Source organism: Astatotilapia calliptera, chromosome 6 (genome assembly GCF_964374335.1).
Source record: "Astatotilapia calliptera chromosome 6, fAstCal68.1, whole genome shotgun sequence".
Classification (NCBI taxonomy): domain Eukaryota; kingdom Metazoa; phylum Chordata; class Actinopteri; order Cichliformes; family Cichlidae; genus Astatotilapia; species Astatotilapia calliptera.
Window position 1 is genome coordinate 9897561 of NC_137427.1, and position 12626 is coordinate 9910186.

The 12626-nt window shown below is 40.5% G+C and overlaps 1 protein-coding gene across 1 annotated transcript in view; it reads left to right on the plus strand.

The window, feature by feature from the left end:
• The window catches only part of aspscr1 (ASPSCR1 tether for SLC2A4, UBX domain containing), a 21883-nt gene continuing 9257 nt past the window's right edge, over positions 1–12626 (plus strand). Inside the window, exons 1-13 of the mRNA XM_026170142.2 lie at positions 1–168; positions 392–447; positions 889–1003; positions 3710–3810; positions 6008–6065; positions 6166–6239; positions 7427–7958; positions 8322–8381; positions 9752–9891; positions 10725–10806; positions 10889–10955; positions 11311–11373; positions 12543–12595. Coding sequence (XP_026025927.2) covers positions 79–168; positions 392–447; positions 889–1003; positions 3710–3810; positions 6008–6065; positions 6166–6239; positions 7427–7958; positions 8322–8381; positions 9752–9891; positions 10725–10806; positions 10889–10955; positions 11311–11373; positions 12543–12595 — 1491 coding nt within the window. The 5' untranslated portion in view covers positions 1–78. The remainder of the gene's footprint in view (positions 169–391; positions 448–888; positions 1004–3709; positions 3811–6007; positions 6066–6165; positions 6240–7426; positions 7959–8321; positions 8382–9751; positions 9892–10724; positions 10807–10888; positions 10956–11310; positions 11374–12542; positions 12596–12626) is intronic.

The window sequence follows — 12626 nt, forward strand, 5'->3', positions numbered from 1 at the left end:
CGAACTGCACCTTTAAGTGTTGCTGCGACAGAGTCAATAAAGCTTATTCAAACAAACAGTGTGACGTCAGGACACGCAATGGCTGCTAGTGGTACAGCTGTAACGGTTCTCACTCCCAATGGGAGAAGGCAAACAGTTAAAGTGGCTCCAAACACGCCGTTACTGCAGGTGAACTTTTATAGAGGAGTGTTTCATCTTTACTTAGGTGGACGGCTTATTGAATTCCGCGCTTTGGTTACAGAATCGGACTAAATTCCTTTCCTCCGAGTTAGCTTGCTGGGCTAACAGTTGTTAGCCAGTGACTGATCAGTTTGTGTTTTCGTGCGGATGAAATCAGATTATTTGGAAGATTTTGTGGCATAACTCGTGTTGTAACATTTTCCGCCTTCAGGTGCTGGAGGAAGTCTGCAAGAAGCACGGATTTGACCCAGAAGATCACGGTTTAAAGTGAGCAAATGAACGTAGCTGTAAATCAGTTTTTGTCCCTTGAGATTAAAAGCCTTTCATTACATCCAAATACACTTTAATACACAAACAATCGCACTGCACAGTAGCGGGATAGTAATGTGTGAAATATCCGTATATTTACGTAGTTAAAGAAGTTAAGCTAGTTAAATGTTGTAAGCGATTTTCACACATTACGCAACTCTGTTTTGGTTTCAGATCGTGTTTACTTATATTTAAAAAATCGGTGTCACTGCAGGAAAAAAGAAACAAGACAAATTATGTGTCAAAAAAATTAAATCAAATTAAAATTTGATAACTGCTTGTAATGCATTGATCAAATTTAGTCCTCGGGCTCATACATCATTCTTCACAGCTGTCCAGCTACTCCACATGAAACATTTAATTGCTCGCTTTCTCCTCCACTGTTAACATTTTTGGCAGGTTTCAGAGGACTATTGTTGACCTGACGCGGCCATGGAGGTTTGCAAACCTGCCCAACAACGCCAAACTGGAAATGGTGACGAGTACGAGGAAACAAGTTATAGCTGACAGCCAGGTCAGTTCAAACAAAGTGCAACTTGGGGCTCAACGATTAGTCAGATTTTAATGTCAGTTATGATTTTGCTCTCTAATTGTTGCGAAAACAAAATAATTGTAACTATCTTCTTTGCTCCTGGGGTTTTCTTTTTTGGTTTGTTTGTTTGGTTTCCTTGTTCTAAATCAAGTGCACAGCTTTCATTTAGAGTGGTGTGTTTTTACTCTCCCTAAAAGTTCAGCTTTTAGTTTAACCCCAACCAGGGTGTCTATAGTTCAACTTTTGGCTACAAAGATCTAATCAAGGAAGTAAATCTTTTAAGGTTTCTTATGGTGAACATGTGAAAGAAGAGCACTTAATTGGAGCTCCCCCAAAGAAGAGTTTGTGTCTACTCCTGACCTCAAACTAGGAATCTTTCATAGTTGAAGAAAATGCCCAGAAAAAGACACTTTTTAAACTCCAGTATCTACGCAGTGTCTCTTAATCTAGTGAATAATGTCCATACTTTATAATATTGACCACATTTATCATGATTACGACTTTTCCTATAAGCAAGCAGCCTTGGTGCATCTATGTATATGTGGGTGTTAGAGAGAGTCAGAAAGGAAGGAAACCCTCCAAATCCAGTGTTTGGAGACTTTTTTTTTTTTCTTTTTCTCAGATTCATGGTGTGCATGAATCAGAAAATTCTTTTTACCTCAAGTCTGATTGCAACACAAAACATGCTCTTAATAAAAAAAAATTATTAAACAAGAGCTCATTTCCAGGATCGGCATAGTCAGAGTCCTTTTTTTATAGAAGTACCACAACTCGGTATCCCTTTTTGAAATGCCTCCAGTCATTTATGTGGGGAGTTATTTGAAACACCAGAGTGAAAAAATATCTGCTTAACTTATTTTAAGTGACTTTGTCTCGATGAAAGTTCGCCAGGCTTTTTACCCGTGAGTGGCCAAGGTAAACATGTTCAGAACATACTTCTTTACCAGAGTGTTTCTTGTATATAAAAGTGTTTGTGCCCAGCAAAGAGATTTTAGCCTTCCATTAGAGGAAGCTCACCAGGACTTTTATTTTTTACATGTTTTATGTATGTGGGGTTTAATTAAGTTAAGCTTGAATGGCGCATTTGTTTTTTAAATAACAGGTGAATGCGTAGACTTCTGTTATGAAAGGTCACATAAGCTATTTGCGTGGTGTGCATGTTGTTCAATAAATAAAATTAATTTGAGTCCCCTTAGGGCTATTTGTCCCACTCATGATCATGTTTGAATAGCCTTAAGTAGCCTCATGTGTGGGTCAGTCAGCCCTGTGTATGGGTTTCTTTATTGTCCGTACCTGGAAATGCCTGAATTCTCTGTCACTGCTCTCTCTCTGATTCCTATCCAACAAAACACTTTGTTGTAGCTGAGCTGTAGTTTCCTATGACATCATGGCATCATAATCCATGCTGTAAAATTCACGGCTGGGTTTGATCTGCTGTTTTTGTTCATTTGATGGATGGTTGACTGTTGATACCTGGTAGATTTTATACAGACGCACACATGCAGGCACCTCTGGGGCAGACTGGTTTGTGGGAGTGTTTCGTGTTTGACCGTTGACAGCCAAAGCCCTCGTTTCATCTCTCCCGGTGTGCTGATATGCAGCGTGCTTTCTGTGCCGAACAACACCGTTGCAGAGTAAACAACTCGCAGAGTGACTCAGAGAAAGAGCAACAGAGACTTGCACTCATGTCTGATGTTACTTATTTTCAGGCTGAGGTAGGCCCACATGTGCAGCTTAATCATCTTTGATTATCAAAGAATTTTCTTCCTGCTAAATGTATCAAGACTGATGAGCCAAGAACTTACAAATGACCACCGCGGGGGATTTTCAAAATCATTTCCTTTTCGGCGTTTGTGAGTCCAACAGCGTGAAGTGCTTGTACTTTAGATTTTATTACTTTTAGCTTCTATCAAAAGAAAAATCTATGTAAATAATTTAAAGAAAATCATACTGTGATAATTATGTGTTTAAAGGGGCCTCATTGTGCTTATTTCCTCCTCCTTAGTTTTATTCTTGGGCTGTTAGAGTAGCTATGCATGATGGATAGTCCAAAATAATCCTTATTTATCTTAACCTGGGGCTGGATGCAGGCTCTGTTCATCCTCCATCCAAAACGAGCTGTTATAGGTGTTTAAAGCCAACTTTCTTCTGATTGGCTGCTGCCTGGAAACACAAGATCTAAACTGTAGTTAGCTGGGACTGCTGTGCTTGAGGATGTCCACTTTCACCGACATCATGCGGATCCTAATGTAGGAAAAACTTGGTCAAACTGAGCATTTAGAGCAGTTTGAATCTTGTGCTCTGGGCTCACATCCATTACTTATATATATATGCTGATCTACTTATTTTAATCTTCGTTCATGTTTAACATGTTCATCCTCCACTGTAAGATAATAGAAAATAAGGAAAGGCATAGTGGGCCTACTTTTTGGTTGATGTCTTTCTTTTTTATTTATGGGGCATAAAAGCAGTGTCTTACTCAGATCCAGCTGGTGCCCTTTGTTGGATCTGTCACTATCCAACTTACCGTAATAAATGAAACAAATGCTAACCAGAGCTTTGGACTGTCTCATGTTGATAGTTTAGACCTGCTTTTTATTTCCATTATTGTTTTTATTTGGTTAATGGTTAAAGAGCGCCTTTGGTCTTTATGCTTAATCTGTGTTCCTGTGGTTTCATACGTGTCAGGTGCGGATTGCACTACAGATGGAGGACGGCTCTCGGCTCCAGGGTTCGTTCTCCTGTGGACAGACTCTGTGGGAAGTGCTCACACATTTTCCAGAAATCAGGTGTGTGCATGAACATTTGTACAGGGGCAGAATCTGTGTGTCTTTGTAAAAAAACAACAACCGTTAAAAGGCCTCAAAAGTAAATTAAATTGTGTTGAATGCCGACTAAATAGATTTTTATGTTGTTAGTTACTGTGAGAATTTCTAGCATACAGGGCCTCCCTTTTCACCCCTGTTCACTTCACGTGGTTGTGTGTTTGTTTGTTTTGGAAAGGGCTAGATATTGATCCATACTTTAAGTGTGTATTCTCATGAGTGAAAAATTGCACAAAAAGAAGACTTAGAATAGGAGGAACTGCAAGAATATGGTAAACTTGTTGCAGAACACATATCAGATTTAGAAGGCAAGAAACTACAACAAGAAGAAATAAAAGATCAAGGATGAGAAGAACTAAAAGAATTACTGTAAGAAGAAAAGACTGAAAGGGCTGCGAGAAGAGTTAGGGAAAAAGACAAGAATATGTATCAGAAGAAGTACTAGAACAACAGGAACAACTAGAAGACTTGAAAGAGGAGCAAGTAGTAGAAGAAGAAGCTGGCAGAACTTAAATAGAAGAATTATAAGTACTAGAATTAGAAGACAAAGAACTAGTACAAGAACAAGAAAGAATAGAAGAAATTAGAATACAAAGAAATAAAAGAATTACTGGTAGAGTGAAAAAAAATAAGATATAGAGGAACTACAAGTAGAGCTACATGATGAACTCATAGAAAAAGAATTACTAGATGATGTAAAAATGTACCATATTTTACTGACCACAAGGCACACCGGATTTTAAAACACACTGTCGATGAACGAGTCGGTTTTCATACATAAGGTGTCTTCATTTATGTTGGAAGTTATAGCATAGTTGTATGTTTTTAATTTTTTTGGAAATCTCTGTCAGAACATGCTATATCATGTTTACGTGGAAGCTAGCGAGCTAACTTCCTGCTAACTTCTAACTCTGTTAAATTTTTAAAAAAAAAACAAAACAAAAAACTGTTTTCATGGATGCCTGGATGTTAAACTTAATTGTTTCACCTGGTAAAGCAGCAACACTGATCATTTTATTAAAGATGAACGAATTTAGACAGTTTTAACTCTCAGTGATGCCGCAGTGTTCGTTTGACTTTGGGACCTGAAGCGGACCCAGATTACTCCGCGAGGCTCCTGACTACAGTAATGCTCTGACGTTGCAGCTTCGTAGCTTCCCAAAGTGATACTAAAACATTTTTTGACAGATTTTTGAGCACCGTGTACCACATAAAATTAGTTCGAGGTCAGTAAGCACAACCAGAATTCATACAAAAGTCGCACCAGATTATAAGGCGCCCTGTCGATTTTTGAAAAAAAATGAAATGATTTTAAGTGCACCTTATAGTCTGAAAAATACAGTTCTAAAAAAAATACCAGAGGAATGCGTAAAAAGAGTAATCCTTTGATCGGTATCGCTATTTCGATCGGTACATCGATGTCTTGGAAAGATTTTTACTATATTGGAAAGTCTGGTTTGTAAGTGTAATATTTTTAAAAAAGAATTGAAAAATAAAACTGAAACTGTAGACATGAAAGAAAGTAAACTTTGGTCATGGTGTTACACGAAGAGATTAATGGACTCAACACTGCATTTCATCCATCTTCCATAGCGTGAAGATTGTCACAATGAAAGCACACCAGGATAACATTCCTTCTTCTCACCACTCCTCTACTGAAGTTTAAGCTTCATTCTAACACACACGCCCGCACACACATGCAGCTGTTGCTCAGTAGTTCCAGCTGTGCGGTCCCAGGTGCTCACGCATCCGTCCAGCCCTCATCTCCACTCCATTAAATGACATCACTGCATTTGTTGATACTTTTCCAAGCAAGTCATGCTTCCATGAAATGAATGTTAGCTCCGCGGCAACGTAAAAAGCTCAAGGAATGTTATGAAGCACAGAGGAAAGCTTTGATATTCAGAATTGAAGAGAACAATAGTAAAACATTTATGGTTCAATTAGGTACTACACGGGATTGTGCACACATGGTTTACACATGCTGATAGTGTGCCACTGCATTGCATGAGGTTTTATTGTAAAATCACCCAGCTTATTATCCTCAACAAGGAAAACCACTTGTGGGTTTTGTTTAAAGCAAATGAAAATCATTTGGGCAATTTTTAATCTCTGTGTGTGTGTCTCTGTGTGTGCGTGCATGTCATCTCAACGTCACCAGTGTGTTGGAGCTATCCGACTCAGGATCCACTCCTGTGTGTGTTTACATGAGAGATGAGGTATGCAGCGGTCTTTTAACTCTCCCTTTCTCAGGAGATGAAAGTGAATTTTATGATAACACAGCTGCTTGTCCACATGTGCGTGTCTGTGGATGTGCAGGTGAGTGGCGAAGAAGAACTAAAGAAGGCCTCTTTGAAGTCTCTAGGTCTTACCGGAGGAAGTGCCATTGTCAGGTAAGCTGCTAGTTTTCATGCTTCATGCATTTTGTGGGTGTGACTTTATTAATTATGTATTTAAAACATCATATATAGAGAGTCTACAAGATGACTGCAGCTGTGACAAGCAGAAAAGTGTCCTTCAAGATGGTCTCCTTTTGCAGCAATAAACTGCATCTGCTGATTTAGCACCACCTGCTACATTTGGTCACTCCCTAGAAGTCCCTTCTAAACCACTGGCAGTGCTACATCTCCTTCTCTGTGTTTGAAGAAAAGGAAGATGTCTTAGACAGTCAAATAGGGCTACCTGAATGTCTCGGCCAAAAAACTCAAATGTTTTCAGTGTACTGTGAACAGGTGCAAGATGGTGCGTGCCACAAATCACCCTATTTTCTGTCAGATGCTTCAGTATGTTCCAGTAGATATCTTCACAAATCAGTGGTGCCCAACACAGTATAGCAAAGTCTGTACTTGGTTGGCGATGCTATCAGCCACTAGTTGTTTCCGTTATAACACATTCTATCACAAGTCTCCCTAATGGGCAAATTTGTTGTTGGAACGTTATAGTATAGTTACACCACAGATCCGTCGGTGCAGTCACAAAAAAGGCTTGTGGATGTCCACACTAAGCCAAACATTCATTATCTGATGATGTAATTGATGTCACTTGTACAGACGTGGACTTATTTACGGATGCAAACACTTTAAATGTAAAATTTAAAAAAGATGGCCTGAGAGCACACTGACATCTCGGCATAAGACAACTACACGCCCAGTGCACCTTATGTGGACACTGCAAACTGCTTTTTGTTCTCTGGCTCATAGACAAAGAAATATCAATCAGCAGCGATGAATAGCTAACCCTAACACAAAAGTCGATACTGGTGGGAGTTTTGAGGTCTATGGGGAAATCGAATTACTCCCATTCTCCCATTACAGAATGGGAGTAATTCAAATGTAGTAGGAGCTTTAGGTTTGGTCCATAGTGAAACCAAGGAGATTATGTTGAAGGGGAAAGAACTACGGGCAGCACGGTGGCACGGTGGTTAGCACTGTAAGCACAGCAAGAAGGTCCTGAGTTCAATTCCAACATCAGGCCGGGGTCTTTCTGTGTGGAGTTTGCATGTTCTCCCCGTGTTTGCGTGGGTTCTCTCCGGGTACTCCGGCTTCCTCCCACCGTCCTGTATTTATGATTTATGTTTAAGGTTTTTACTCAAAAAGGAAAAAAACCCAGAAGAAAAAGCTGAAATGGATACACCCGCTATGCCAACTACGCCCATTGCCATGGAAACCACACCCAGTTCATCCCCGCAGCCGGATCCCGCTCCATCGGTTCCAGAAATGTCAGCAACAGATGTGCCAAGCCCAGATAAGCCGGCGGAAACCCCAACTCTGCCATCTTCTGCCACTTCTACAATCACACTACCCATTCAACAAGAAGACGCTCCAAACCTCCAGGATGCCGTTGGACCTAAAGACCCTCCCACAGGAAGTCAAACACCAGAGGACGATGGTGAAAAAGCGGGGCCGTCAGGACTAAACTGCCACCCATCATCTCCTACTTCTTCAGCTCCTTTCATTCCTTTCTCCGGAGGTGGTCAGCGCCTCGGCGGTCCAGCTGGAGGAGTTGCACGTTCCCTCTCTTCATCATCATCCTCATCTCTGTCAGCGCTGACCGCTGCTGTTGAGTCACCCAAAGCCAAGAAAGCCAAATCCAACCACGGTTCAAGCACAAAGGTCAGCCAAACCCTGAGTTTACTCGGCCTGCCAGGTGTATGCACTAGATATTTTTTGTTATTAGCTAGTGTGTCTTCTTGGCCCTTATGCTGCCATTAACCAGTTTTCAACATAAACCACAAGCTCACAAAAATATAAAGACAATGAAAGATAAAAGCTGAGAAATCTGAAGCTCATATTGATGTTTTCTGTTAAAGCCATGTGTTTGCACATTTATGAAAACTTACCACCTCAAATCCGATTATGTTGCTTATTAAGGGCATTTTTTTTGTGGGCTTCAAGAATTGTCCTTTTTAGATTGAATGTTTACAGTCCTGATCTGATCAGTAATTGGTGAAACTGGACCTTTTCTGTTCCTTTCAGTGTAAAACCACTACCAAGGTGCAGCATGATAGTATGGGTGATGCGGAGGAGTTCTTAGAGGTGAGTTTGTTCTGTAACCTCTTTATTTCAGATGACCAATTTCTCTGCTTGTGGATTTCCAACTCCTTCATAAATTAACAGTGTTTTCATATCTGCAGTGTTTAGTCAGTTTAAATTGAACTCTGTTTGGTTTTCCAGCTTTGTGTAGTTCGTTTGTGCAGGATTGAACACAGTAAATCACCCACACCGAGACCCTTTGAGAAACCTACCGTACCAATCTATGCTTGCTACTCTGAAATGCAGCAAGACACTATAGATGTGCCAAGGTTAGCAACTAGCCGTGAAATCAACGTAAATTATTAATCTTCCCCACTGGTCCAGAAGGCAGCACCTTCTTCCTGTATTTACTTTTGTTGCTCCCCAAACCCATTTGGCCAATAAATGGGCTAATATCCCCACGTGCTTGGAGTTCCCTTGGTTTGAGTTTGAATTTACAATCTTATCAAATGATTCAGACCAGGGTAAACGAACTGTACGTTTAAGTCTAGACACCCAGAAGCTGTTTTATTTTATTTTGAAACTCTTATCTGAATGATTGCGGAGAAAGCCAAGAGTAATTTTAGTGGCCACTAGGACTAAAACCTGCATTTGATTTATAAGAAGCTACAGGCTTTACCTCAAAATAAGGTTTATGTTACACTACAATGCATACATCCAGTTTCACATCATTATACCTCAATGCAGAGTCCTGACAGAGTCGACATCTCAGCCTCATTTAACCAGAACACTGAACAAAATACATGCTGGTAAACTTACATCTTTACCACAGTAGATTGGGATGATGATGATGATTAAAAGGGGCTCAAACTGTTGTGAAACTCTGTGCAATACAAATAGTTTAGAAGTTTCCTGGTTCAGCTGTGGTCTGGCTCTTTGTGGGGGGGGGAGCATCACTGGTGTACAGAAATTGTTTGTAGATGTTTATTGGTCAGTGGTTGTCAGCTTTCATACATACCGTCCAATGCCCACGTGCTCTTCACCATGTGGAGAAGCAGGGGATCGAACCGCTAACCTTCTGATTGGTAGATGACCCTCTCTACCTCCTGAGCCCCAGGCAGCTGTATTCAGTTTGTCTAAAGAAACCTTTAAATTCAAGGCACATTAAAATTTATGCAATGTTGTGCAGTAAACTCTGAATACATTTAAGAGAAAACTCAGACGATCACTTAGGAGGAGCAGCATTTGGCGATGGTGGGGAAGAAGAACTTTCTTTTAACAGGAAGAGATGTTCAACAGAACCAGGCTCAGGGAAGGGCAAAATTCTACCGTGGCCGAAAACAAGACTTCTGCTGTGATAGATAAAGCTAAAATTTGGACACTTGAGATCCAAATATTGTTACGGACACTCTTATATCTCCCTCTGTCTGCAGCCAGTGGAGAGGGAGCCTCTCATCTACCACCTGGACTCCACATCCCATCAGTCTGAGGACTACGGGGATCTGCCCGACGAGTTCTTTGAAGTGACCGTGGATGATGTGCGGAAGCGCTTTGCCCAGCTGAAGAGCGAGAGGTGGGGAAGGAGGAAATGGTTGAGTGACTGGGTGCAGTATTTAGCACAAATACCTTGTTGCTGCAGAAACACGTCTGGATCCGATGTGTTTCTGCGCTGTTTGGAACAGATAATTAGTCAGTTCGGCATTCGGTCCTGCGGTGTTTTGTCCATGTATAACCCTTAATTGCAAAAATAGCCTAGCAGTGATGAGAGGCCATAGGCAGGGAGAATGCTGGGCATCACTGTGTGCATTTCTGTATTTTTACTTGTTTATTTTTTAAAATTTATGACCAGTTTGAAGTTTTTAGTTATTTACGAGCGCTTCTTCAAAACAGATGCGTTCAAGTTTATTCTGCAATCTCTGGATGTGGCGTCAGCAGACCACAGCTGTTGAGACATCGTGTGTGTTTGCAAACATGTTCTCATTTATAAGACAACACACAAACACTACAAAAGCTTCTAAATATGGCACGCTGGGAGCAATTAGTAGTTCTGTTTCGTGTAGACGTTTATCTTCCAGCCATCGACCAAACACCGTCAGGTTGAGACCTCACCGCTCGCATCCTTTAATCTCTGTCTGCACTGACATGGCTGCCTCATGGCTACTGCCATGTCAATGACTGCAATTACCAAGGGTGGAATTAAGCCGACCAAAGCAATTTGCCTGTAACACGCACGCACACACACACACACACACACACGGCCACACACGAGTAGGGGTAGGAAAGAAACAGTGATTCTTTGTTTTCTTTGCACATCTTACTCATTGTGGGTTAAACAACCTGCTTTTTATTTCTCAGCTCATTTCATTGTAACTCTGTGTGTGTCTCTCTCTGTCCCTCATTCTTCAGGAAGTTTTTGGAGGAGGCTCCGCTTATGACTAAATCTCTGAGAGAATCACAGATAAAGGAGAAGATGGATAGATATCCCAAAGTAAGCTCGTACACATAATAACATTTTAATATATGTACGTTTAAAACATACAGACTATAAATAGCCCACTCTGCCTCTCCAGGTGGTCCTGAGGGTCCAGTTTCCAGACAGATATGTTCTACAGGGCTTCTTCAGGCCTCTAGAGACAGGTGTGTGTTTGTGTGTGCCTCCATGTGTGTGCGCGCATGCAGTATGGAGAGTGTTCATTTCAGCTGGCTAGCCACAGGTATGGCTGCAATGTGAAAGCTACTTGCGGCTCCCTCACCACATTTACGACTGTAGCCACACCACAGTGACAGACTGAAAGAATGAGACAGGTCTGTAATTCCAGCGATGAGATGCACCTCAGCCCAAAAGCAACACGACAACCAGCAGAACAACAGATTGCAGGGAAATTCCTTCTGACAAATGAATTACAGTCCACACAGAGACCGATGTAGCTGCACATAGCCCAGTTTGTGCTTCAGCTGGTAATCTGTGTCCTTGTTTGTGTCTTGTGTCCAGTTGATGCTCTGAGGCACTTTGTAAGGAGTCACTTGGAGGACCCTCAGCTCAGTTTCTACCTGTGTAAGTATCGTTACATTTCCCCGAATCGTCATCTTCATCCTGTGAAGGTCTGACCATGTTACAGCATCAGTTTCTGCTTCTGGTTCATTCCAAATCAGATAGGATAATAGTTCTGATCATAATTACAAGCACATTGAAATCACCTGAAAAACCTCAAATCTGATGACTGGCTTAATCCAACCTCCTCTAGTGTCAAATAAATGCAAAATTAACACTTAGAATTTTGACCAAAACTGCAAAAAATGCTGATAAACTCAAAATTTCTAGAGATCTACATGCAATGAGGCCAACTTTTCTATGAGCCTGAAAAAGGAGGAATTTTCTACAAACGTTTTGGATCCAAATTATCAGTTTGAATTGTTTTCATTTGAATTGCCTGGATTTGGATTTTCTTCAGTTAGATTTTACTGATAATGTCACTTTTTTTATTTAAACTATGTGCAGGTACATTTGAGCGAGTTTAAGATGTATGAGGTTACTGAAAGTGAGGTTTGGTGACAGCTATCCAAAGCAAAACCTTTTTTTTTTTTTTCCTAATAGAGTAAGCATTTAAGAGACATTTTATTAGGTAGACCTTGTACTGAGTCGAACCCCTTTTGCCTTCAGAGGTGCCTCCGTTCTTCGTGGCACAGATATTCAGAGAGATGCTGGAAACATTTTTGATTTTTGGTCCATATCGACATAACATCACACAGTCGTTGGAGATTTGTTGGCGACACACCCATGGTTTTAATCTCCAGTTTCACCTCATCCCAAAATGATCAACCTTAAAATTATCAGCAATATCACCTGCTTTTATTTTTACCATTGTTTTTTTTTTTTTTAATTTAACTCCACTTGTAAAAATGACAGGAGCAGGAACAACCAGTTTTAGCCTTGATATGTGCTGCCTACACACAAAGCTTTGAAACTGTATCAGTTTTTCTGCCATGTTTCCAGATTACAGATCAAATGTGAATTTGATTTATTTTTTTTAAAGCATCTTTTTTTTTTTTTTTTTTAGTTAAAAGTTGCTCCTGTTGTTTTGTAAAATCTTAAGTCTCTGTGCCGCGTCCATTTGTTTTTCATTCATTTGTCAGCATTAACTTTCCTGTGTTCATGTATATGTTGTATTATAGACTTTTATTCACAGTTTATCATTTTGACCATTTTTCTTATTCCTTTTTCAGTCATTACCCCTCCAAAAACTATTCTGGATGACCCTTCAGCTACACTTTTCCAGGTACGACTCCTCACACTGTCCTTCGATTACC